This window comes from Crocodylus siamensis, chromosome 2 (assembly GCF_052110815.1).
Source record: "Crocodylus siamensis isolate JL-2025a chromosome 2, ASM5211081v1, whole genome shotgun sequence".
Lineage (NCBI taxonomy): Eukaryota > Metazoa > Chordata > Crocodylia > Crocodylidae > Crocodylus > Crocodylus siamensis.
In genome coordinates this window covers 204482934-204508247 of record NC_143396.1, presented here as the reverse complement: position 1 = coordinate 204508247, position 25314 = coordinate 204482934, and the positions used below count along the sequence as shown (strand labels likewise).

The following is a 25314-nucleotide window of genomic DNA, read 5'->3' as shown; positions in this document are numbered from 1 at the left end:
CTATTTGAGTCAGTAGGAGTTTTGCCATTGACTCACAAAATAAAAACAAAAGTTACAATGTAGTATTAATGAGCTGGGTTTATTAAAATAAGTATTTGGTTTCCACCATACATTCTAGTCTAACCCTAATTTAACCTAATAGATTAGTTAGAGTAATAGATTAATTTTGGGTGGTTTACTTCATATGTAATCTAATCTGGTATACCAAGTTGCAAGAGCAAGTTCAGACCACTAAACCAGATTGTTCTATACCCTTGGCTTGTCCAACACAGGTAAGTTTAGACTAGTAGAAATTAGGGTTGAGGGTTAAATATTTGCCACATGGGAAACAGAATGGGTCATTAATGCCTAATAAAATGCAATAGGTAGTATTCTGGCAGTGCTACATCTTCTCAAGGTTTGACCCAATAGAATGAATGGCACTGAGGTTGAGATCCTAAATCCTGCCATTGGCCATGTCCCTTATTCTTGTTCCGGCATTGAAAAAGAAATGGAGGAATGACTTAAATTTCTATCTGATAAGTCCTATCACAGAAGAGAGGTTAAAGATAGTAGGGCTAACTATTTATTACCCACTGATGACTTTTTGCAAAAGCAGGTTTTCCCAACATGGGAGAGGGCATCATAGGACATTGTACCTGACAGAAATCAAACATTTCTAAGGATTTGACTCCACTCCAGCCCCCAACTTCACTCCTTTGGTTTTAACATATATTTTTAAAAATAATACATTCTCTTTTTAACAAATATTATCATTATTCACTTTGGTATATGCATCATCTAGAAGGAAGGGAGACGAGCAGGTCAGTAATACGTACTAAGGTTGTGCGGAGCTTTGGTCCCTGATTGGATTCGGTGGAGATTCAGTCCGATTCAGTGGCTGAATCTCCAAATCTGAACTGAATCATAGGACCCTTTAAACTCTCTGAATTGAATTGGAACCCCCCAAATCAATTTGGAGAGATTCAGAAAGATTTGGCAATTTGGACATAGACACAAGATTTCATAGATTTCATAGACATTAGGGCTGGAAGGGACCTCGGGAGATCATCGAGTCCAGCCCCCTGCCCAAAGGGCAGAAAGTCAGCTGGGGTCATAGGATCCCAGCAAGATAAGCATCCAATTTACTCTTGAAGGTGTTCAATGTAGGCGCTTGAACCACCTCTGCTGGCAGACTGTTCCAGACCTTGGGGGCTCGGACAGTAAAGAAATTCTTCCTTATGTCCAGCCTGAAACGGTCTTGCAGGAGTTTGTGACCGTTCGACCTCGTCATCCCATGGGGCGGTCTGGTGAACAGATGTTCCCCCAGATCCTGGTGGTCACCCCTGATAAACTTGTAGGTGGCCATCAGATCACACCTGAGCCTGCGCTTTTCCAGGCTAAAGAGTCCCATGGCGCTCAGCCTGTCATCGTAAGATCTGTTTTCCTGACCTCTGATCATGCACGTGGCTCTCCTCTGGACTCTCTCAAGCTTCCCCACATCCTTTTTGAATTGTGGAGCCCAAAACTGGACACAGTACTCCAGCTGCGGCCTCACTAAGGCCGAGTACAAGGGGAGAATGACGTCCCGGGATTTGCTTGAGAAGCATCTATGGATGCACGCCAGCATTTTGGTCGCTTTACTAGCTGCAGCATCGCATTGCAGGCTCATGTTCATCTTGTGGTCAATGATGACCCCCAAGTCTTTTTCTTCTGTAGTGCTAACCAACGTAGCACTGCCGAGCCTATAAGGATGCTGCAGGTTTTTCCTCCCAAGGTGGAGAACCTTGCATTTTTCGGTGTTAAACACCATGAGGTTCTCGTCTGCCCATTTGCTGAGCTTGTCCAGGTCACCCGCCTATCTTCTGGCGTGGATGCTTTGCCCCAAAGTTTGGTGTCATCGGCGAACTTGGCCAGCCCACTCCTGACTCCAATGTCCACATCGTTAATGAAGATGTTGAACAGGATGGGTCCCAGGACAGAGCCTTGAGGGACCCCACTGGTCACAGGGCACCATGATGAGTGACTGCCATCAATCACAACCCTCTGGGTCTGACCACGAAGCCAATTTCCCAGCCAGCAGATCGTGGTGGAGCCAAAGCCACAACTGGGCAGTTTGGCCAAGAGGTGATCATGGGATACCAGATCAAAAGCTTTTTTGAGTCAAGATATATGACATCAATCTCTTCTCCCTTGTCCAGGTGATAGGTCACCTGGTCATAGAAGGAAATGAGATTGGTCAAACAAGACCTACCCGCAACAAACCCATGCTGGCTGTCCCTTAGAATGTTAGCCTGGGCCAGTCCCTCAAGGATGGCCTCCTTAATAAACTTTTCTAAGATCTTCCCCAGGATAGAAGTCAGGCTAATGGGCCTGTAGTTAGCTGGATCCACTCTCCTCCCTTTCTTGAAGATCGGCACCACATTGGCCTTCTTCCAGTCTTCGGGCACTACACCAGAGCGCCAGGAGTTTTCAAAGATCTGTGCCAGGGGCTGGGCTATGACGCTCGCCAGCTACTTGAGTACCCTGGGGTGCAGGTTGTCAGGGCCAGCTGACTTGAAGGTATCCAGCTTCTCAAGGTGTTCCTTCACGAGGTCAGCATTGATGGAGGGTAGGGGATCCCCCTCACCCAGATTTCCCTGTCCCATAGCAGGCATGGGCATCCCGTGTGACTGATGAAAGACTGACGCAAAGTACCTATTTAATAGGTTGGCTTTTTCCTGGGCGTCAGTTGTCAGTTGCCCCATCTGGTTTAGCAGGGGTCCAACATTGCCCTTGCTTTTCCTCTGGCTCCCAACATATCTGAAAAAGGACTTTTTGTTGTCCTTGATGCTTGAAGCTAGTTGGAGTTCAGTTGCAGCCTTGGCTTTCCTGGTTTGCTCCCTGCAGGACTGGACCAGCGCAGAGTAATCCTCCTTGGAGGTGAATCCCGTCCTCCATCCTTTGTAGGCTTTCCTTTTTAGCCACAGTAGGTCCGCTAGGTCTCTGGAGAGCCAGGGGGGCTGCTGTGCCTTCTTGCTGCCTTTCCTCCGTGTTGGAATAGATTTAGCTTGTGCACTGAGGATCGCTTCCTTGAGAAGCAACCACTCTTCTTGAACTCCCAACTCCCTGGGGTCATGGTCCCTGAGGGCCTGACTGACTAGCCTCTTGAGCTTGTCAAAGTCGGCTTTTCTGAAGTCAAGGACTTCTGTGTTGCTGACTGACTTGCCAGCTTTACAACTTTAAAAGTTTTTTCTACATACCTCTAAGTAGCAGGCAGCGTGTGAATGCTATAATGCTAGGGCACATATAGAGAGTCCCACAGAAGCAGCAGACCCAGAAGCAGACCAGAAGCACTTCCAGGTCCACTGGGGAGCATGCTAGGGGGCCCCTCTGTGCCTCCCCAGCTCAGTGACTGGTGCCTCCAGGGTCGGTGGGGTACCTGGAGTCCCCCCATTGCCAATCACTGAGCCGGAGGGGTGCAGTGGGGGCGCCTCAGCATGCTATGCTCCCCAACAGACCTAGAAGTGGACTGGAAGTATTTCTGGTCCACTTCAAGGTTTGCCACCGAGCTCCTGTGGGACACTCCATCTACCCTAGCATCATAGCATTCATGAGCCATGCTGGTACTTTGAGGTATGTAGAAAAAATTTTTTAAAGCTGTTTCTAATGTTTGAATCGCTGATTCTCCGAATCAGCATCAAATCTTCTGATTTGGATTTGGCCGAATTGAATCAGGGACAGTGATTGGAATCAACAAGTCAAATCACTATCCCCGATTCAGGCTGAATCTGAATCCGAATCTGAATCCGAATCCGAATCGAATAGGGCCCTCTTTGCACACCACTAATACGTATCTTAGGTAGCTCATTGGAACATCAGTAAATGTGCATACAAATATCTCTCTTTTTTCACAGGAAACAACACCTTCATCTGACCTTGATAATAGAACAATTTATAAATGAAAACTCATGTTTTTACCCATTTTTCCTATTCCCTTTCACAGGGTTCATTTTGGCAGTAAAATCTAGGCCTAACCAAGCAAAATACTGAGAAGAATTATTATATGTGTGTATATAGCCAAATCTTGAATACATAATTCCTCATAAAAGCAAAAATCTCACTTAGCCTTTGGGAACATGAGGACAAAAAAATCAAGCAAGCTCATTCATTTTAAAAACAGAAACTATTCAGTATTAGAGGGTTCCCCAATCATATAAGAAAATGTTGATCCGGAAGTCTAGTTACAGACAAGTATCTTGATGTGAATGCTTGTACATAATGAAACAATGGAAAAACAATCTGACTAATTCTGAACAGAGGTACCAAAATAAAATATTATAAGTATGGCCATAATTGCTAAGAGAATAAAGAAGCAAGCAGGGTAAATTTTTCAATGTGAATAGCGTGCTGGTTCCAAGATATGACCCATAAGGAATAAATTACTGCTTTACTTTGCATTTTTAAACTATTAAAACATAGTTAAAGTCTTAGAATATAATTATTATTTAATGGTCCCTAATTCAGTTTCATTTCTTGGTCAGAGTGAGTAAGCTGTAATTTCTCTGGTTTATGATCAGAAGAAAGTGCTGTGTATTATTTTGCTTTAACTAACTGTAATGATGCAGAATATTGGCCTCTGTTTTCCCCTGAAAGGAAAAACCCTTCATGGTCAGTCATAGTTTCCGTTAAACAAAATGGAGGTTCACAATTTTTTTCCAGGTAGATACTGTTTGCCAGTTTTGTGGAGTAGCAGTGATAAAAAGTCTGAATCACTTCTGAATGAAAACATTTTTGTTGCAGTCTATGGACACAGGCTAAAGACTTGCTATGAAACGTAATGGAAAATGTCGTAGATTTGTTTGAATCCTCTGTGATATAAAAATATTGCCTTTTAGATTTTTTCATGAAACCATCTGATTCATGTTGAAATAATGTTACATCATTTAACACGAATCAATCTAAAAACTGTTCTCTCTGAAAAAATCCAAACTAATACATTTTCAAAATTTTAAGTTCTTTTTATGCTAAGTTGATATTTATTCAAACTGGGTTCATTTGTTGTTTATTTTTAAAAAGTGGTCCTACTTTTGTATTTGCATAGTTTTTTCATGAATATTGAACTATTTATTTTGAAGAGCAACAGATATGTTTAAACTAGGAATCAGTCAATAATATTAATGAATGTCAGTGGAAAGATATCAGTTTATGACAGCAGAAATGTTTGACCTATAATCTATAAATATCTGGAGATGGCCTTCGGTTTTCAATGGCCCTAGGTTTCATGCATAGTCCTTGAAGTAAACACGTCACATTGACAGAACAACAAAGAACACCCCTGAAATCCTCTCTTTCCAATGCCACATCTCTAACCCAATATACCACCATCTGTCACTCAGCATTTCTGGTGCATCTGTACTCTCACAACTGTCAGTCCAGTTTTGGTTCTGGTATTTCTGCTCAAGCAGATGCACACAGTACCTACCACACCGCTGTGCTCTTATACATTATAGCTGCATGGGAAAGCAGTCTACAGCAGTACAGCTACACAAAGGCAAGGGTTAGAAGCCAGATAAGGAAAAACACTTCTCCTCCCAAACTTCCTCCAACAAAGAAAATGAGCCAACTGGCAGAAAGACAAGAATAAGCTCCCTCTGCAACATCTTTCTATTTTAATCACTTCCTTCAGAGTGGTCAGCATCTTCCCCTCTCTCAACTGCCCCTGCTTTTCCTTAATATCCTGTTACTATTATATGTATATCAGTTGTAGTATCAAGGGATTATGAAGCTCCCTGAAATAGCAGCAGAGGTGAGACCAGAATTTCTCAATCTCCTGGCATCCAACTTATTGGACACCCATGGTCAGGGGTCTCCAACTGGCTGCTATTCAACCCCCCACCAACCCCTTGTCCAATGCTGAATTTGGGGCCTTCATTTGCCATTGGCAACTAAAACTGGCATTGGGGAAATGGAGGGCAAGCAGCAGCATTCACTCCATGGGTTCAATAACTATGTCAAAAAACCACTGCCCCATAGCTAGGGGTGTGTCATTCTGGCCCATGGAACCAAAGTTGGATACCCCTTCTCAAAGCTATACAGGACTTGGGAAAACATCCTCTCTTACTCCTGCAGCAGAACACACAGATACGTTTCAGGATACGGGATTGGGTACCCATTAAGCCAGACTTGGTATGCCCTGAAGAGCTTTCATAAAAACTGTATACAGGCCCAACGCCTTCATTTTCCAGATGTGCGTCAGCAGGGCCATTGCTGTAACTTCCATTAGCTACGTGTGACTAAATGTATACTTTGTAAGTTTTCAGATGATACCAAGATAGGAGATGACAGGGGTCATGAATTGTCACTCTGAAGGGCAGAATTATGATTCAAAACAGCCATGTTCAATTGAAAAAATATCTGAAATAAATTGGATGATATTCAATAAGAACAAATGTAAAATATCAAGCTCTGGACAGAACATATCAAATGAACAAATACAAAACAGAGAATGGCTGGCCAACTTGTGTTGCAGAAAAAGACCTGGGTTTATAGTGGACTATAAAATGAAAAGGATTCAGCAGGTGGGCTATTATTGCAAAAAGCACAAAAGCAAAACTAGCAGCATGCAGGGCACAGGAATTGATTCTTCTATTCGATTCAGCACTGGGAAGGTCTCACTTAGAGTACTGTGTCCAGTTTGGGGTACTGCAGTTCAAGAAAGAGGAGGATAAATTTTAAAGTCTGGAGGAGATATTTAGAGAAAAAAATAACATGAGGAAAGGCTGGAAGAAATGGGATTTAGTCCGGAAAAAAAGAAGACTCCGGGGCGGGGGGGGAGGAATAGAAGAATGTCCTTACCAAGAGGGTGGTTAAATATTGGAACAAATTACTTAGAGATTGTAGAATATCCTTCACTGGAAACTAAGTACAGGTTAGACAAACATTTGCCTGGGATGATTCGGACAGGGATAATTTTGCCTTGAACAGGGTGTTGAACTAGATCACCTTTTGAATGTCTTTCCAGACCTGTTTTGCTACAATTATGATTTAATATACTTGGATCAGATCCTAGGAAAGCAAATGAAAAAAAGGAAGAGAGAACCTGGGTAAAATTGTTAATCATTTTAGCTGATGGTACTAGGGGTCCATCACTGGAGCACGTGGGACTAGTTGTTACTGTCCTAAGTGTCATTTTTTGGGGGTTTTTTAAAAATAATTTAGCCAGAGTTCATTTCCTTTGCTGTGGAATACACCTTTGTATATCTTTGCATTCCAATGGCTGCCTCTTATGGCAAGTCTGGACTTCTTTCTTTCCCTCAATCCTGAGGAAATCCATGGTCTCTGTGCAGGCCCACATAGAGACACAAAGGAATGGCTGTTATAGTGCCGAGAATAACATTTGACTTTAGGAATGAGAAATTTCAAAAGATGTGCACTAGGCTGAGTGCCAGCATTAACAGGAAGGTGACATCTGGTCAACATAACCCTAGAGTATAACAGGGCAAAACAAAGAGATGAATTTTGGCATGAAGCAATGCACTATGGGATAGTACTGGGAGGACTTCCAGAGGCTGAAAAGGCAATTCAAAATCCAGATGCACCCACATCAACCTTTTTCCAGAGTAGCTTGTCAAAGTGAATACAATTCATTTTCAAAGTGAGTGGTGAGTTAAGATGAGATTGGGAAGAGTATTATGCAGTGTGATGCAGCAGTAGAAGATTCTTTTTTTGTTCTGTTTTCATAGATTCATAGACAGTAGGGCTGGAAGGGACCCCGGAAGATCATTGAGTCCAGCCTCCTGACCCAGGGGCAAGAAGTCAGCAGGGATCATAGGATCCCAGCAAGATAAACATCCAAATGTCTCTTGAAGGTGTTCAATGTAGGTAGGTGCTTGAACCACATCTGGCGGCAATCTATTCCAAACCTTGGGGGCTCAGACAGTAAAGTTCTTCCTTATGTCCAACCTGAAATGGACATGGAAGAGTTTGTGACTATTTGACCTTGTCATCCCTTGGGGTGCTCTGGTGAACAGATGTTCCCTCAGATCCTGATGCCCACCCCTTAATGTACTTATAGGCTGCCATCAAGTCACCCTGAGCCTGCGCTTTTCCAGGCTGAAGAGTCCCATGGTCCTCAGCCTCTCATCATAAGGTCTGTTTTCTTGACCTCTGATCATGCATGCGGCTCTCCCCTGCACTCTCTCAAGCTTCTCCACATCCTTTTTGAATTGTGGAGCCCAAAACTGGATGCAGTACTCCAGCAGTGGCCAAGTACAGGGGGAGAAGGACATCCCGGGATTTGCTTGAGAAGCATCTGTGGATGCAAGCCAGTGTTTTGCTTGCTTTACTAGCTGCAGCATCACATTGAAGGCTCATGTTTGAAGGCACATTGAAGGCTCTTGTGGTCAGTCATGACCCCATGTTTCTGCAGTACCATTCAAAAATGGGGTTCCCATGACATAGACTTCTAAGTTGTATCATAAAGACAGATAATAAATGTGGATAGACAATATATGGTAAATGTAGTTTTGGGAAATCCTGGATGTGGCCAGTTTGGTGTGGATATCGTTATTTTAATTAAATATAGCATACAGCTAGATGTACTTTAAAGACATAAGAACTGGGATCACAAAGTTTTTTAAATACTGATTAATTTTAGGTAAAAAAAAAAAAGGAAAATCTTTCTGGAATTTATGCAACCTTGCTTTCTCGAGCATAGGCAATTTAATCCTAACAAATGAGCATCATATGAGAAATAATATGAAAGCTCTGTAGCTACAGAGCATCTAAAGCATGCCTAATACTATGAGACTTATGTCATGAAGTACCATAAGGATGCAAACACGTTTTGATTGCAGGCAAAACAGAAATTAAAGAAAATTAGGGCTGGAAGGGACTTCAGGAGGTCATCTAGTCCAATCCCCTGCTCAAAGTAGGACCATCCCCAACTATGTCATCCTAGTCAAGGCTTTGTTTAGCTAGGTCTTAAAACCTTCCAAAAATAGAGACTCCACAGACCCTCTCAGTAACCTGTTCTAGTGCCGTATTACCCTCCTAGTCACAAAGTTTTTCTAATATGCAACCTAAACTTCCCTTGCTGAATCTTGAGACTGTTGCTCCTTGTTCTGTTATCTGCCTCCACTGAGAACAGTCCAGCTCCATCCTCTTTGGAACAAACCTTCAGGTAGTTGGAAGCTGATATTAAATCCCCCATAAGTCTTCTCTTCGCCAGACAAAAAAGCTCAGTTCCACAGCCTTTACTCATAAGTCATGTGCCCCAGCCCTGTCACCATTTTCATTTCCCTCCACTGGACTCTCTCTAATTTTTCTCCATCCTATCTCTAATGGGGGGATCAAAACTGAACACAGTACTCCAGATGTGGCTTCACCAGTGTCAAATAGAGGGAAAGAATCACTTCCCTTGATCTGCTTGCAACACTCCTACTAACATGACCCTGTATGTTGTTAGCCATTAGACTTCTTGGCAACAAAGGCACACTGTTGGCTCATATTCAGTTTGTTGTCCACTGTAACCCTCAGGTTCTTTTCTGCAGAACTGCTGCTTGGCGAGTTGCTCCTCAGCTTGTAACAGTGCATGGGATTAGTCCGTCATAAGTGCAAGTTTTTGCAGCTGTCCTTATTGAACCTCTTAAGATTTCTTTTGGTTCAATCCTGCAATTTGTCTATGTCTGAATCCTATCCCTACTCTCCAGCACAGCTACTATTCCCCCCGGGTTGATGTCATCTGCAAATATGCTCAGGGTGCACTCTATGCCATTTTTCATGTTGCTGATGAAGATGTTGAATAAAACTGGCCACAGGACTGACCCCTTGAGCTCTCCACTTGAGCTCAGCTTCCAACTGGATATTGAGCCGTTGATTACTATCCTTTGAGCCCAACAATCCATCCAGATTTCTATCCACCTGACAGCCCATTCATTCGACCTATACTTCCTTAGTTTGCTTGTGAGAATGTTGTGTGAGACTATCAAAAGCCTTGCTAAAGTCAAGGTATATCATGTCCACTGTGGTCTCTGCATCTACAGAGTCAGTCATCTCATCACAGAAGGAAATCAGACAATCAGCTCCATCAGGCATAACTTCTCCTTGGTGAATTCATGCTAACTGTTCCTTATCACCACATACACCAAGTGCTTACAAATGGATTCCTTGATGACCTGCTATATGATTTTTCCAGGGACTAAGATGAGGCTGACCAATCTGTAGTTTCCTGGATCCTTCTTCCCTTTCTTAAAGATGGGCACTATATTTGTTCCTTTTCCAATCGTCTGGGACCTCTCCCAATCACCATGAGTTTTCAAAGATAATGGCCAGCAGCTCTGCAATTTCATCACTCCCTTAGCACCCTCATGTGCATCCGGCTCCATGGACTTGTATGCATTCAGCTTTTCTAAACAGTCCCTAATCTGTTCTTTTGCCACTGTTGCGTGCTTACCTCCTCCCCAAACTGTGCTGTCATGTGCAGTACTCTGGGAGCTGACCTTGCCTGTGAAGACTGAGGTGAAAAAAACATTGAGTACTTCAATATTTTCCACATCATCTGACACTAGGTTGCCTCTTCCACTTAGTAAGGGCCCCACATTTTCCCTGATCTTCCTCTTGTTGCTGACATAACTTGTAGAAACTCTTCATGTCCCTGGCTAGCTGCAACTCCAGCTGTGCTTTGGTCTTCCTAATTTCATCCCTGTGTGGCCAGGAAATACTCTTATACTCCTCCCTAGTTTTATTCAAGTTTCCACTTCTTGTCAGCTTCCTTTTTGTTTTTTAGCTCACTGAAGAGTGACTTGCTGAGCCAAGCTGGTCTTCTGTCATGCTTGTTAGTCTTCCTGTGCATAGAGATGATTCATTCCTACACCCCAGTAAGATTTCTTTAAAATACAACCAGCTCTCCTGGACTCACAAATTGGTTGCAAGTGAATATAAAAGTTGGAAATCCTGATTGACATTTTTCAACTGTAGAGGGCATCTACTAGAAGAGGAGCATTTAATATGTGCATGGCTATTTTGTACATGAAACTTGGTTTAGGCAGAGTCAGCATGTTAACTGTGGAGTATATGGTTAGTTGAGGATATTTCAGGCAGAAAACAGGACTCTAATAAAAAACTATATACCGCACAGATAACAAAGAAGAATGAGAGATCTCTGAAGATGAAACAACAGAACAAGGCAGATGAACAAAAACAAAAACATTCTATTAAAGTGTAGAAAATAAATTTCCTGTTAACATATGTGTGCATATAGTGACATGGGTAAAGACAGAGAGTTCTTTCTACTTGTTCGAGGCTGAAGGTAATTCAGGAAACCAGTTAATCAAAAATATCGAGGAATTAAGCCGATGGTACTATTTTAAATTTTAAATTAGAAGAGTGTGAAAGAGCTGTCAAAACCAGGAACCATATTTTCTGACTTTGCCTTCCCTTAAATTGTGTAATTTTTAAACAGAAAGATATTAGTGGGAATGGTTTTGGAAAGACTGTTTTTTAATAAAAGTGGTTTTGTACTAAAAGTGCCTTGGTATCTGTGGTGCTGTGGAATTCTGTGCTCATTGGGTCATCATGTTATATGATACTGCATATTATTTACTGTAATTTGGATGTATGAATATAGGAAACTCCAGCCATTTGGAAGAGATAAGTTTGTTATTCTTTAAAATGACACATTTTCTGTTCTTGGGGGGAGAGCTTATACATGTGTATGAAAAAGGTGTTCTGTGAAATATAGCTTTATACTGAAAAATTAAATCATGGGAAATAGTCTGATATCAGTTACAGAAGTGCAAAGATAGATTACATTCATGGAAGCAATAATTTATACTGATTTAAGCAGATATTAAATGAATCCCATCAGATAAGCTTTTGCAAACAACTTCCTTATAGAGAGGCTACAGTTTCTAATAATCTCTTTTGCCTGGTATGAGTGCTGAAGAAAATGGTGATTTTTACTTACCTCACCTGAGTTGCATTGATTCACACTAACTGAAAATATGATCTAATAGGTTGCATCAGTGACAGCACGGGCATAAAAATTGTGCATGGTTGTTGTACAAGACATTTGTTCAGAGGTTCTATTTACACATTAGAAAAAACACAAATCAGATAGCCCCTTTCTAACCACACTTAAAAATTTACTCTGCATTCGGTTTTCATTATTCTTGTCTAGGATGGCTACAGCCTTCTGCTCTAGAGAAGCTTCAACATGAAAAATTATTTTCAATATGCATTTTTAAATATATATACACAGTACATAAAGAAAGTTTCTAAGACACTGAAACACTCTCATTTCTAACAATAAATTAAAAGGAAAAAAAAGCAGATAACATCATAGAACATATAGACAGCACCTTATTAAAATGAAAGGCAATGAACTACACATGCTTTTAGGGGGATTCTTGAGGCACAAAAATCTATATATTATGAAGTTAAGAGCAAACAGAGAAGGGAGGTCAAAATGTTTTATCTGGAAGGAATACACACACACACACACATACCATCTGAAACAAGTTGCTGCTAAGATAAAGTAGGATTATACTGTACTGGGATCTAGATATTTTTATAAAGGCAGAGGGGGTTCCTGGGGATTGAACAATAAAGAGGCAACTAGGTTTGAAAGTTGTTTAAATAAAGCAACTTGGAAAGGTCAAAAGGCACTTTCCTGGACAGATGCCTTTTGCCTTTGTCAAATGTGGCAAAGTAGAGTAGATTCAAGTTCCTGTTTAAGTATTTGTACTATTGTATAGCCTTACATAGATACATATGAAACATACAGATCTTTGGGAAGCAGTTCCTCCCTGTAACTAATCACTGCTTCCTGCTTCATAGATTTCATAGACATTAGGGCTGGAAGAGACCTCAGAAGATCATTGAGTTCAGCCCCCTGCCCAAAGGGCAGGAAGTCACCTGGGGTCATAGGATCCCAGCAAGATAAGCATCCAATTTGCTCTTGAAGGTATTCAGTGTAGGTGCTTGAACCACCTCTGATGGCAGGCTGTTCCAGACCTTGGGGGCTCAGACAGTAAAGAAATTCTTCCTTATGTCCAGCTTGAAATGGTCTCGCAGTAGTTTATGACCATTCAACCTCGTCATCCCTTGGGGCGCTCTGATGAACAAATGTTCCCCCAGATTCTGGTGGTCACCCCTGATAAACTTATAGGTGGCCATCAGATCACCCCTGAGCCTGCACTTTTCCAGACCAAAGAACCCCATGGCTCTCAGCCTGTCATCACAAGGTCTGTTTTCCTGACCTCTGATCATGCACATGGCTCTTCTCTAGACTCTCTCAAGTTTCCCCACATCCTTTTTGAATTGTGGAGCCAAAAACTGGAAGCAGTACTCCAGCTGCAGCCTCACCAAGGCTGAATACAATGGGAGAATGACGTCCTGGGATTTGCTTGAGAAGCATCTATGGATGCAAGCCAGCATTTTGGTCGCTTTAGTGGCCGCAGTATCACATTGCAGGCTCATGTTCATCTTGTGGTCAATGATGACCCCCAAGTCTCTTTCTTCCATAGTGCTAGCCAGCGTAGCACTACCGAGCCTATAAGGATGCTGCAGGTTTTTCTTCCCAAGGTGGAGAACCTTGCATTTTTCAGTGTTAAACACCATCAGGTTCTTGTCAGCCCATTTCCTGAGCCTGTCCAGGTCAGCCTGGATCGGTCAGCCTGGATCACTCGCTTGTCTTCTGGCGTGGATGCTTTGCCCCAAAGTTTCTTGTCATCGGTGAACTTGGCCAGTCCGCTCCTGACTTCAATGTCCACATCATTAATGAAGATGTTGAACAATTTGGGTCTGAGGACAGAGCCTTGGGGGACCCCATTGGTCACAGGACACCATGATGAGTGACTGCTATTAATTACTTTCCTCTGGGTCCGACCACGGAGCCAATTTCCCAGCCAGTGGATCATGGTGGACCCAAGGCCGCAATTGGCTAGTTTCACCAAGAGGTGATCATGGGATACCAGATCAAAGGCTTTTTTGAAGTCAAGATATATGACATCAGTCTCTTCTCCCTTGTCCAGGTGATAGGTCATATGGTCATAAAAGGAAATGAGATTGGTCAACCAAGACCTACCCACAACAAACCCATGCTGGCTATCCCTTAGGATGTTGGCATCAGCCAGTCCATTAAGGATGGCCTCTTTAATAAACTTTTCTAAGATCTTCCCCTGGATAGAAGTCAGACTGATGGGCCTGTAGTTAGCCGGATCCACTTTCCTCCCTTTCTTGAAGATAGGCACCACATTGGCCTTCTTCCAGTCTTCGGGCACTACACCAGAGCGCCAGGAGTTTTCAAAGATCTGTGCCAGAGCCTGGGCTATGATGCTCGCCAGCTCCTTGAGTACCCTGGGGTGTAGATTGTCAGGGCCAGCTGACTTGAAGGTATCCAGCTTCTCAGGATGTTCCTTCACGAGGTCAGCATTGATGGAGGGCAGGGGATCTCCCTCACCCGGACCTCCATGTCCCATAGCGGGCATGGGCATCTCATGGGACTGATGAAAGACCGATGCAAAGTACCTATTTAATAGGTTGGTTCTTTCCTGAGTGTCAGTTGTCAGTTGCCCCATCTGGTTCATCAGGGGTCCAATGTTACCCTTGCTTTTTCTCTGCCTCCCCACATATCTGAAAAAGGACTTTTTATTGTCCTTGATTATTGATTTATTGTCCTCAAAACTAGTTGGAGTTCAGTTGCAGCCTTGGCTTTCCTGGTTTGCTGTCTGCAGGACCGGGCCAGTGAAGAATAATTCTCCTTGGAGGTGAATCCCATCCTCCATCCTTTGTAGGCTTTTCTTTTTAGCCTTAGGAGGTCTGCTAGGTCCCTGGAGAGCCAGGGGGACTGCTGTGCCCTCTTGCTGCCTTTCCACCAAGATGGAATAGACTTAGCTTGTGCATTGAGGATTGCTCCCTTGAGGAGCAACCACTCCCCTCTCCCTGGGGTCATGGTCCCTTAGGGCCTGACTGACATGCCTCCTGAGCTTATCAAAGTTGGCTTTTCTGAAGTCAAGGACTTCCGTGTTGCTGACTGACTTGCCAGCTTTATGGTGGATGGTGAAGGTGATCAGCTCGTGGTCGCTGTCACCCAGCTTCCCATCGATCACTAGGTCACCGATTAGGTCAACCCCTATAGCCAGTACCAGGTCGAGCAGTGCTTTGCCTCTTGTCGTTCCATAGACTTCTTGAGTTAGGTAGAGGTCATCCACACACGAGAGGAAGCTTTGCGACCGCTTGAATTTTGCTGAGTGATCTTCCCAGAAGATGTCCGGGTAATTGAAGTCACCCATGACAACCATGGTACTGTAGCATGCGGCCTCAGCCTGTTCCCGGGCGAACTCCTGGTCAAGCTCAGGACTTTGGGTGGGACGTCTGTAGTAGACTCCCACTGTTGTGTCCCCTGTGCTGTGTTCCCCAAGGATTTTAACCCAGAGGGTCTCCAGTCGTCCACCCTGGTTGCTGATATCAGCTTGCAGGGACATGTAGCTTTCCTTAACATAGAGAACTACAGGATGAAGTCTGTTTTTTTACCAGATTTTGCATGAGAGCCAAATTTCAGTTTCTGGGAAATGCTGAAGGCTTCTATCAGTCAATTCTACATGGTACATCATGATGTCAAAAGATGATATGTCTCCATAATTTATTTTAGCATGAAATGTTTTCCTATATTATCAGTCCCATCTTGGCTTCTAGCTTCATTGTCTTTGCACTGCTCCAGTGTTTCAAGATAGATCCCAAGATGATAAAAAGTTCAATACTATGTGATTTGCTCTCATTGGAGAGCAAATAGGGAGCAGGCATTCTTTCCTATGACCCAAAGCCCAGAATTTGAAAGCTTGAAAACTTTGAGCTATACCTCTCATGAGGGCTTGAACTCTTCCTGTCTCTCATATTGCCCTCCTATTTGAGATGAGTTCCCCTGTATTCTGTACTGTGAGAAGAATCTGTCAGAAGTATTTTGTAATAACATTTGGCTTAGGAAGTAGAAAATAAGCCATTTTTGAAGGAAACGTTCTCTACATAAATTTACTTGCAAACTCAAGGTGACAGGTAGGCAACATTAGACACGAAGTTACAAAGATTTCTTTGTGGATACCCAAATACAAGAGAGTCAGGTAAGACCTATTCATATTCTACTGGAGGAGTCTTGTCTTTGTTATGGGTCTGATCCAAGTCCAGTGAATTAAAATAAGTACCCAAGACTAATAGTTGAATTTCATACAGCCCTTCTTACCCTTCCGTAGCAGGGCAGCTGGATGTCTCTTTTTGCATTAGATCCTGTTAAAATAAGATAGAGGTTTAAATATTTTGTATAACATAACATAACATAACATAACACTTTTATGTCATCTCAATTAGAAAGTATTTTCTAAAAACACTCACATGGTTTTAAACTCTAGGTGGCAATCTTAACCCCAAAATGTACCAAGAGACATCTCCAAGATACACACCAAAATAAAATTTAAATTTTAAATGACTAACATCAACAACATGATAATTGTGCTATATTATAAGTGCCACATAGTGGGTATTTTGGGTTTAAACTTCATTGCTGAACAACAAGAAAGATTTCTACACCTCCCCTGCCTTTCTGCCATCCAACACCACCAGGGAAGGGATCCTGCCTCATCTGCACATCTGAGAACAACTCACAAAGACCCTTGCATGGACCCAGAGGAACAGACTTCCAACTTCAGCTTTGTCTGTGCAAAAATGAACTTTATTTTCTGCCTGTGGTGACTTTTTACCATCTTTAATTTTCCCACAGCCAGATGATGAGCCCAAAAACTTGCAGAAAAATATAATAATTCTTTTACAATTTCTTAGTTGTTCTAATAAAAAGGTATCATCACTGATCCAAGGGTTCTAGATTTTTGCATTACATAGTGGGTATAGAAACTGAACTATCTTGGGATCAATATAGCTTACTCCAGACATTTAACTAATTAAAATTTGAATGCTTTCTGAACAGTGCTGTAGCAGTTGCTATACAGCTATGAGGAATCCTATAGTTTTTATAGGAACAAGGGAATTGGCATTCAGTAAAATTAAAAGCTGAGAAATTAGAAAAAAAACCTGATTAATGGAAACACTTTTCACACTACATTTACTTGGTCCATGAAATACAATGCCACAGAAAGCTCCAGGCCTAGTCACTAAAGCCAAGAACAGAGTAGTATTGAAAGAGGCACCAAACCTCTACTTAAATTGATTCATCATAATTACTGATAAAAATATTGGGAGGTATATTAAATTTCCTTTTGTAGGGCTTATGCTAGCCAATACAAAACCACTAAAGAACAGGATGAAGCCTCATCTGGCTTCATAATAGTAACAGCTGCCCCTTTCTTTCTCTGAAGATTCAGTTCTGGTTACTGCCATAGATGGTAATTTTCCCTACCAGAACAAACCTAGGAGAATTCTCCCAGATTATTTGAATAGTTGATGTATGTGTGTTTACACTTGTGAAAATGTAATTTTAACCAACACTGTCATTGTTTTCTCTGCTATCCACCCCCCCACCTCCCCTTTACAGGGTATTTGGTGCTGCTATATTGCTGACCTCCACCCTCAATATGCTAATACCATCTGCAGCGAAGGTGCATTTTGGGTGTGTCATCTTTGTTAGGATCTTGCAGGGCCTCGTAGAGGTATGGAAAAAATATGGAACAACAAGGACATGTGACTAGAAATGCTCATGAAATGCAGATTTTAGAGTGGGTAACCAAAAGTGATTCCATCAAAGGAGCTGTATCTTAAAAATAATGATGAACTGAATCTCCAACTACCAGGTTGTGGTTTCAGGTGTGGGTCTTCCAGTTATATGATGGAAAAAAGGAATTTTGCACAGAAAAATTCCATACTATTCAGAGGTCAATGGAAAGCTGGGATATGAACCTCTCAATCCCACTTAAACCGTAGAGTGTGAAAGCATTTTGGACATTTTCACCCTTAATTTCTCATTCAGCACCACAGAATGGGCACTTTCTTTAAAATCTAGTTTGGTTTTATTATAGCCCCTGACCATGTTCCCATTGATGTCAATAGGAGTTTCATACCCGACTAAAATGGGAACCTGTTTAAGACTGTATTGTAATTTTTTTCTTTTGCTTCATTGATATTTTCAGGCTTCTTCTCCAAAATTACCACTCCTAAGAAAATCAGTGCCCAAAAGAAAGATGCACAATTTTTGCATTCATAACTTGTTGCAGTAAAACTCTCAAATATTGGTGCAGACATTACATGCAAATCAGGCAGTGCAATGGCTATCTTTACACAAAGGTGAAGGGAAGAGAGTGAGAGGGATACAAAGTTAAAAAAAAAAAATCCAAATGTCTTTAGACCTGTCATTTTAAGATCTCTCTTTTCCATTTTGGAGGAAATTATGGATAAGAAGCATCTGAATAGGAGCATGTAGGATAGCTGCAATTGATTATAAGTCTCAGAATAAGAATTTTGCAAAATTTATGGTAAATTCAAGTTCTGAGATATACACATTCAATTTACAAAGTTTTGGATTTTAAAATTTTGTTCACAAGATCAAATTCCATATTAAAAGAATAAAATTCAGCTGTTCCCATAGAAAATGCAAAATTCAGATTTTTTTTTCAGTGTGTAATTGGGCAGTAAGTGATAATTTTGTAAAAAAGTTAGTGAATTTTATATTTTCTGTCTTTATGGGGTAACAAGATAGTTCATAACATCTGAATAATTTGGGTTGAAATTTTGTTATGCCTTTTACCACTTTTATATAAAAAGATGGATATAGTTTTGGAATATTGTTATATTTTAAAAGTAAATCAACATTGTTCAGTTTTCCTTTGCCTTGGGTGCTTAAAGAACTCATTACAGCAAAAAGCGGAGAGAAAATTCCTTTTGCAATAGGGGTTAGTTTTCATTTTTTAATTTTGGAACAAGGAAAATTACTTGATTTTTAAATGTTTTTATTATGGCATTAAATGAAGTTTTAAAAAGTAGCTGAAGTTCCAGGTGACTCAAATATGGTCTGAGAATGAGCTCATGGTAGGGTTTTAATCCTGACTCTTGTTTTACTTGTAGAAATCTTACCTTTCTACCAAGAGAATCACTGTTCTCCTGATAGAAACCACAAGTAAGCAGGCATCCATCAACTTAATGAAGGAGAAAGATCTTCCTTTTTCAGTAAGGAAGATGTCTCTTGTGGGAGAGTTTCTTCTGCAGGAAGGAATGCCTGTGTTCTTTCTTGGCCACTGACATGTCACTTGACCTCTATGCCTTGTTTTCCTCCCATCTTTAAGGAATGGTTATGCTTATCACCTACTTCATGTGAGGTTTAAATAGTTATTAATGCACATATGATGTACTAAATAGGTGGAACTTGGATCAGTCTTCAAGCTTTGTCCAAATCTTTCAGTTTTTTCTATGGAACATGGGATTGGGGCCAAACTTGTTACAAGAAATGCTCAGTATTATCATCGCTATCATCATTTTTATGATAGTTCTAAACAGAAATAAATATATAAATCTATGCACTGACTAGCAGCATGTATTAACTGGTGAATGCCTACTTTACAGGGTGTCACTTACCCTGCCTGCCATGGGATATGGAGCAAATGGGCCCCTCCTTTAGAAAGAAGTAGGCTAGCAACCACTTCCTTCTGTGGTAAGCACTTTTCCCCTTATTTTCTTCCTCTTTTTGCATGAAATAACTAAATATTTCAGTATTAAATGTATTTCTATTTTCATTCAAATCTTTGTTGTTTTGTAGGTTCCTATGCAGGAGCTGTCATTGCAATGCCTTTAGCTGGGATTCTTGTACAATATACTGGGTGGCCTTCTGTGTTTTATGTGTATGGTATGATATTCTTGTTCACCTCCCTCCAATATTATCTGAATTTATTTTACACCTTTAAGAAAGCTGTCTTGTTAATGCATGCTGGAAATAAAGGAGGCATAGAGTAACAAAGCTAAGGATATAAAACTATAGAAACAGTGGTTAAAAAGGAAGGGAAAGGAAGGGCAAAGCAAGAAGCAACAGTCTTCAACAAGAAGAATGTAGATTATTTGACAGAGAAACTTTAATTACTCTTAGGACCACTGCAGTGTCATGAACTGCTTGGGGAGTCTGTTGAATGACAGTTCATGTTGTACCATTCCTTGTGTTTATATCAATGTCAATTCAAAAGACCTACAAAGAAAAAAATGTGGGCTAGATAGGCTAGTACAAATGTCATTGCCCTATTGATGAATCACTGTGTTTAATGACTTACACCAGTAGAAAATCTGGTGATAACAAGTTAATTATGCTGGCATGAAGCTAGTGTGAATTAGAGGGAAATTACATATCAGACAAAACCTGAACCAGTTATAACGATTGAGAACTGCCATGAAGCAAACAACAGGTATCCTTAAGTTTCCCTAATGGAAGTCAGAAGAAAGGACAAATAAAATGGGAAAGCAGCAACAATATAATATACATAAACATAGTATATATAAGCAAAAATATTGCTATCCCAGGTCTAGTCCCCTGGGTTTGATTGGATCTCTATTCAGAAAAGACTTTTAGCTGGGATGAATGATTCTGTTGATGGTATAGTAGAGTTAACCCTAATAAACACAGATGTAATGCAGAATACTCACACTGCATTAATTAACACTGTTTATTTCTCATGGAATTACACCAAAAAATTCACCTATGAACAGTTACTTAGACAAGACATTTATTAAACCTATTTCACCCTCAAAATAAACTGCCACAGAATTTTTTGTGCTCCTGCATTGAAAATAGTGTTGTAATCTTAATATCATCCAGGTGAAGGTTTTTGTTTCATTTTGTCTTGTGCCATAAGCATAGGTTAGAGTGAATTGTCATATATAATTAGCAGAGAACGAAACACTGAATCTGTCGGATTCCTAGGGGTTCTTCCTTTCTGACAATGAAGGCATTCTGTAAATGAAATGGTAACTTTACTGTCGATGCAATCCTGGAAATCTCTTGAACATACAATAGTTTGCAGACTTGGCTTTTTTTGTGAGCGTAGCTAATGAGACAGCAACCCCAAATGCCATTTTAAATGTGCTCTGTGTTTGGTACTTGTTTTCTGCTTTCTTTCCAAGCCTTTCTTTCCTTTACCTTTTCAAAAAAAAAGGGAGCTTTGGGATGGTCTGGTACATGTTCTGGCTTTTGGTGTCATATGAGAGTCCTGCAAAACACCCCACAATCACTGAAGAAGAACGGAGATACATAGAAGAAAGCATCGGGGAGAGTGCCAACCTCTTAGGTGCAATGGAAGTAAGAATGTTACTGCATTTCTACCCTTACATGTATTGGCATCACAGGTTTTGGGTTAAGAGGAGGGATGATAAATAGTGAATATGGTCAACTTCACTAAAGACAGACATGCACTTGGGCTGCACAATTCAGATTTCTGGAATAACATGCTGCTTCTGATGGAATATGTGTATGGCTCACGCTGTTGCAAAGCATAAGAAGGCATGATGCTACCACCCTCTGGTGCAATTACTCTTGGCATAAAAAGGACAATGTTGGATGCAGTGGAAGCTGGCTGTTCCAGAAAGCTGGCAGATGACATTAATCTTAACCTTTCCTTTTCTGGTTTCTCATTTTTTGGTCACTTTTGCACCAGACCCATGTATCTACTCAAAATGCAGTGCCTCTTATGAGCAAATATATAAAGATTAATTATTCTAGGCCCAAGTAGACTAATTTAGATATGATTACATTTGTCTTTTGATTATAGTGCAACAGGAAGATTATGATAGATAAGCATCAAGCGTCAATTGACTTAGATCTTCTATATTTTTTTAAACGAGGATATTTGAATATGGCTTATTCTGCAAGTGAAATGGATATTCCTACAGGCACTGCACCCCAAGGGTAATTTCCATAGATCAGCTCTCAAGTAGTGTTCCTTCTATGCAGCTTTCCTAATATTGCAGGGAAGGAAGGAACATGTTATAGAGTGGGCATTTCTCCTATTTCGTTCATTCATACTTCATAATCTACTCCAGATGTGCCAAATATAATTCCTCAAGCTCTTCATAATATTTCTTGGTTTACTGCATGTAGTAATATTCTGTGTCCTGCCTATTCTATCCCTCCATCATTTGGTGAGGAAGAATAGATAGAATAATTGTTAATTATGATATATCATGAGATGCCAGATAAGCTCAAATCAGAATTTGCTCTAAATTCCATTAATATAATGGCCAGAGTACTATAGTAAGATGTACTCTTATATTTAAAGCTAACAATTCTAGTATAATGCTTAATCTTCCAGGAAGTATATATTTTAAACCCTACATAATCTGAAATTGTCCTATACAAGTGGACCTCTCAGAATACTCCATGCAGTCTATACAAAACTGGAGGTCCTTCCAAATATTCAGTAATCCAGTCATGCTATATGACTATATTTTTCACCTTCTTAATAATCAAAGTTCTAAAGAAAATAACTTAACCTCAGCTAATTAAAGAAAAGTTGAACTGCTTTGGCTTTTATCTGTCTCACAACTTTACAACCCATTCTTCACTGGCAGCCTTCATGCCTTACTCCCAAAGATCTCTCTTTATATTGTTTCTTAATTGGGTCAGACAATTAGTTCTTAATTCAGCACAGACAAGCAATAGCCATATCCCCCATAATTAAAAGCTTTGATCCACTGTGGAAAACTTTACACCTGCTCAGATGTGGAATAAGGAGAGTTTAAAAGAGTTTACTGCTGATTGCCATTTTTTCTGGACAGCTTGTTTACACTCTGATGTTGGTTTGACATGTATTGGGACTTGTGCTCCTTAATGACATAGATGGTTTTTGAAAACCCCACCCTTGATAAGAGGAAAAAATTGCTCCAGATTGACCTTTTAAACAGATTCTAAACCCTGGGCAAAAAATGCCTAAAAGAAGTCAATATATTTTACTTGGATTTGAGTTGGAGTTTTCCTGTTTAATTCCTTGGTACTTTCATAATTTGAAGCCAGATACAAAATTATTTTTGGAAGTGATTAGTGTATATTATTGGTTTAATTGGTTTTGAAATGAGCAATATGACATACTTCCCATGGCATTCAGGAAGCCCTTCTAACCAATTAAGTCTCAGTTAACCCTTAACTCTCGCTAATGAATAGGTGCATAAGGCACTACACATACTGCAGCACTTCCATTTTTGCAGGCATGCCAGTATTTGAGGTGCTGTGAATCTAATCCTACTTTCAGCTATACCCAGGAAATCTCCTTGAATCCAGGGCCAGATCCCTCAATAGAGCTGCACAGACGGGGTGAAACGTGTGGAGCCACAATGAAGTCTCTGGGACTCTACAGGGATGCAATGTTACCAATCTGTTTTCTTTTTGCAAGACTAAATTCACTTAAAAATGCAACAATACCTTGGCTAAAAGTTTGTTTTAAAAAAGAAGAAAATGGTGCTTGAGCTAAGAGTTTCTATAAAGAAACTCCAGAATACCAGAATGAGAATTCAGAAGCAGCTTAATAGTAGCAGTTTATTATACAGCTTTCACTTTAGCAATACAATACAACTAACAGTAAACATTATTTATATATGTATATATACACACAATAATGTAATTTATAATTGTTTGCTAAAAGTAAATACCAAAATTGCACCTTTTGTCACTTAAAATGAAATTACAACAGAACATGGTATATGATGATATAAATTTGGATAAAATTAATCTGTGGACAGTACAGTAAACCAGGAGACTTCTATTTGATTTTGACCCTTATTCTTTGTGCAACTAATACACCCCAAGGGGGTATCAGACAGGCTGTGAGTTGTTAGAGAAAAGCCAAACTGTTTTTTCTTCATTGGCACAGTATTTAAAATTTTCCATTAATGGAGAAATCCATTTTCCTCTTACTTCTTCAAAAACAAACAAGACCACAAATAATGCTTAAATGAATCTATCTCATTCTTCGAACAAGAACATATGCTGCTTGAATATGAGGTTCAAAACAATCTGCTCATGACGACTGAATATCTCATTAGAGTGAATCACATTCTAGTAATGGTTTGTAGTTTTGTATTGAAGATAGGTAGGTTTCTGGGCCTAAAGAATGCTTTATGACTCTTAAAAAAGGAGAAGTTAGAAAAAGTCTCATTGCCTGAATGTCTGTCTCTTTGCTGGAATCTTCAGTGATTAAATTTATGTATTGTTTTAGATATATGGGGAAATTTTGGCTCAGTGTTATTCAGTACAATTCCAAGACTATTTGTCTGTAGAAGAATATAGATGTTATTTACCCACCCAGACAAGGGTTTATTGGGAAGAGGAGAGGCTTCTAAAATGAACATCTAAATGTGTCTGATAGGCATAAAAGTTTGAGTTTTCACTCAATAATGTAGATTTCTTAATTGAGCTAAGTCACTCACATTAATCGGTCCTGTTTCAGACAGCATGAGCCCCCTGTCATGGAATTGGGAAAAGAGTTGCCGTAAAAAATAGATATCTATTTTTGAATGAATCATGGGTTTAAATAGATATCTATTTTTGAATGAATCATGGGTTTAAATATAGTCTCAAGGCTTATGATGGAAATGATAGGCTTGTTATCTGATATTACTTTATTATAAATGTTTTCAATTATACTTGCTTAGGCTGTATGTGACTGTGTCAACAGTGCTTGGACACAAATAATGGAAATTAATTATAATATTGAGAATATGAGCTTTTTATTGACTTTGTGGACATTTGTCTAGTTACTTACATTTCCAAACTAATTCTTGATCCTCCAAACACTGGTGCATATGCTTTTCCCTTCTGACGATTAAATTTACAAGGACTACTCAAGTATGTCAAGTTTATTTCAAACTATACATTTATATTTTTTGGACAAGATGTGATAGCACCCATTATCTGCCACCCTTCCTGGAGGAATTTGTTAAACAATGTTTCTTTCTGTCTTGCAGAAATTCAAGACTCCGTGGAGAAAATTTTTTACATCTATGCCCGTCTATGCAATTATTGTTGCAAACTTTTGCAGGAGCTGGACTTTTTATTTGCTGCTTATTAGTCAGCCTGCTTACTTTGAAGAGGTGTTTGGGTTTGAAATAAGCAAGGTATATGCAATTCCATATTGCTGAGCATCAGTAATCATTGAGTCACATGTAGCTCTTTCCTTGAAAAAGCACTTTTCCAGTATATTTAGACTTCTCTAAACTTATTTCCCTTTATGAACCAGTATGAAAGTAAAGAAAACTGGAAAAGGTATGTACCCTTCTGATTAGTCTAAAATGTTCAGGTAGCATACTTTAGCATACTATTAAAATCTGGGGGGGTTGGGTAGGGATGCACACTGCAAATAGGTATTCATGCCGATATGTAGGGTTGGT

The 25314-nt window shown here is 40.2% G+C and overlaps 1 protein-coding gene across 1 annotated transcript in view; it reads left to right on the top strand.

The window, feature by feature from the left end:
• Window positions 1-25314, top strand: part of SLC17A6 (solute carrier family 17 member 6) — a 59108-nt gene that overhangs the window by 21375 nt on the left and 12419 nt on the right. The window contains exons 4-8 of the mRNA XM_090032847.1: window positions 17501-17615; window positions 19519-19606; window positions 19712-19798; window positions 21093-21235; window positions 24892-25041. Of these exons, the coding sequence (XP_089888973.1) occupies window positions 17501-17615; window positions 19519-19606; window positions 19712-19798; window positions 21093-21235; window positions 24892-25041 (583 nt within the window). The remainder of the gene's footprint in view (window positions 1-17500; window positions 17616-19518; window positions 19607-19711; window positions 19799-21092; window positions 21236-24891; window positions 25042-25314) is intronic.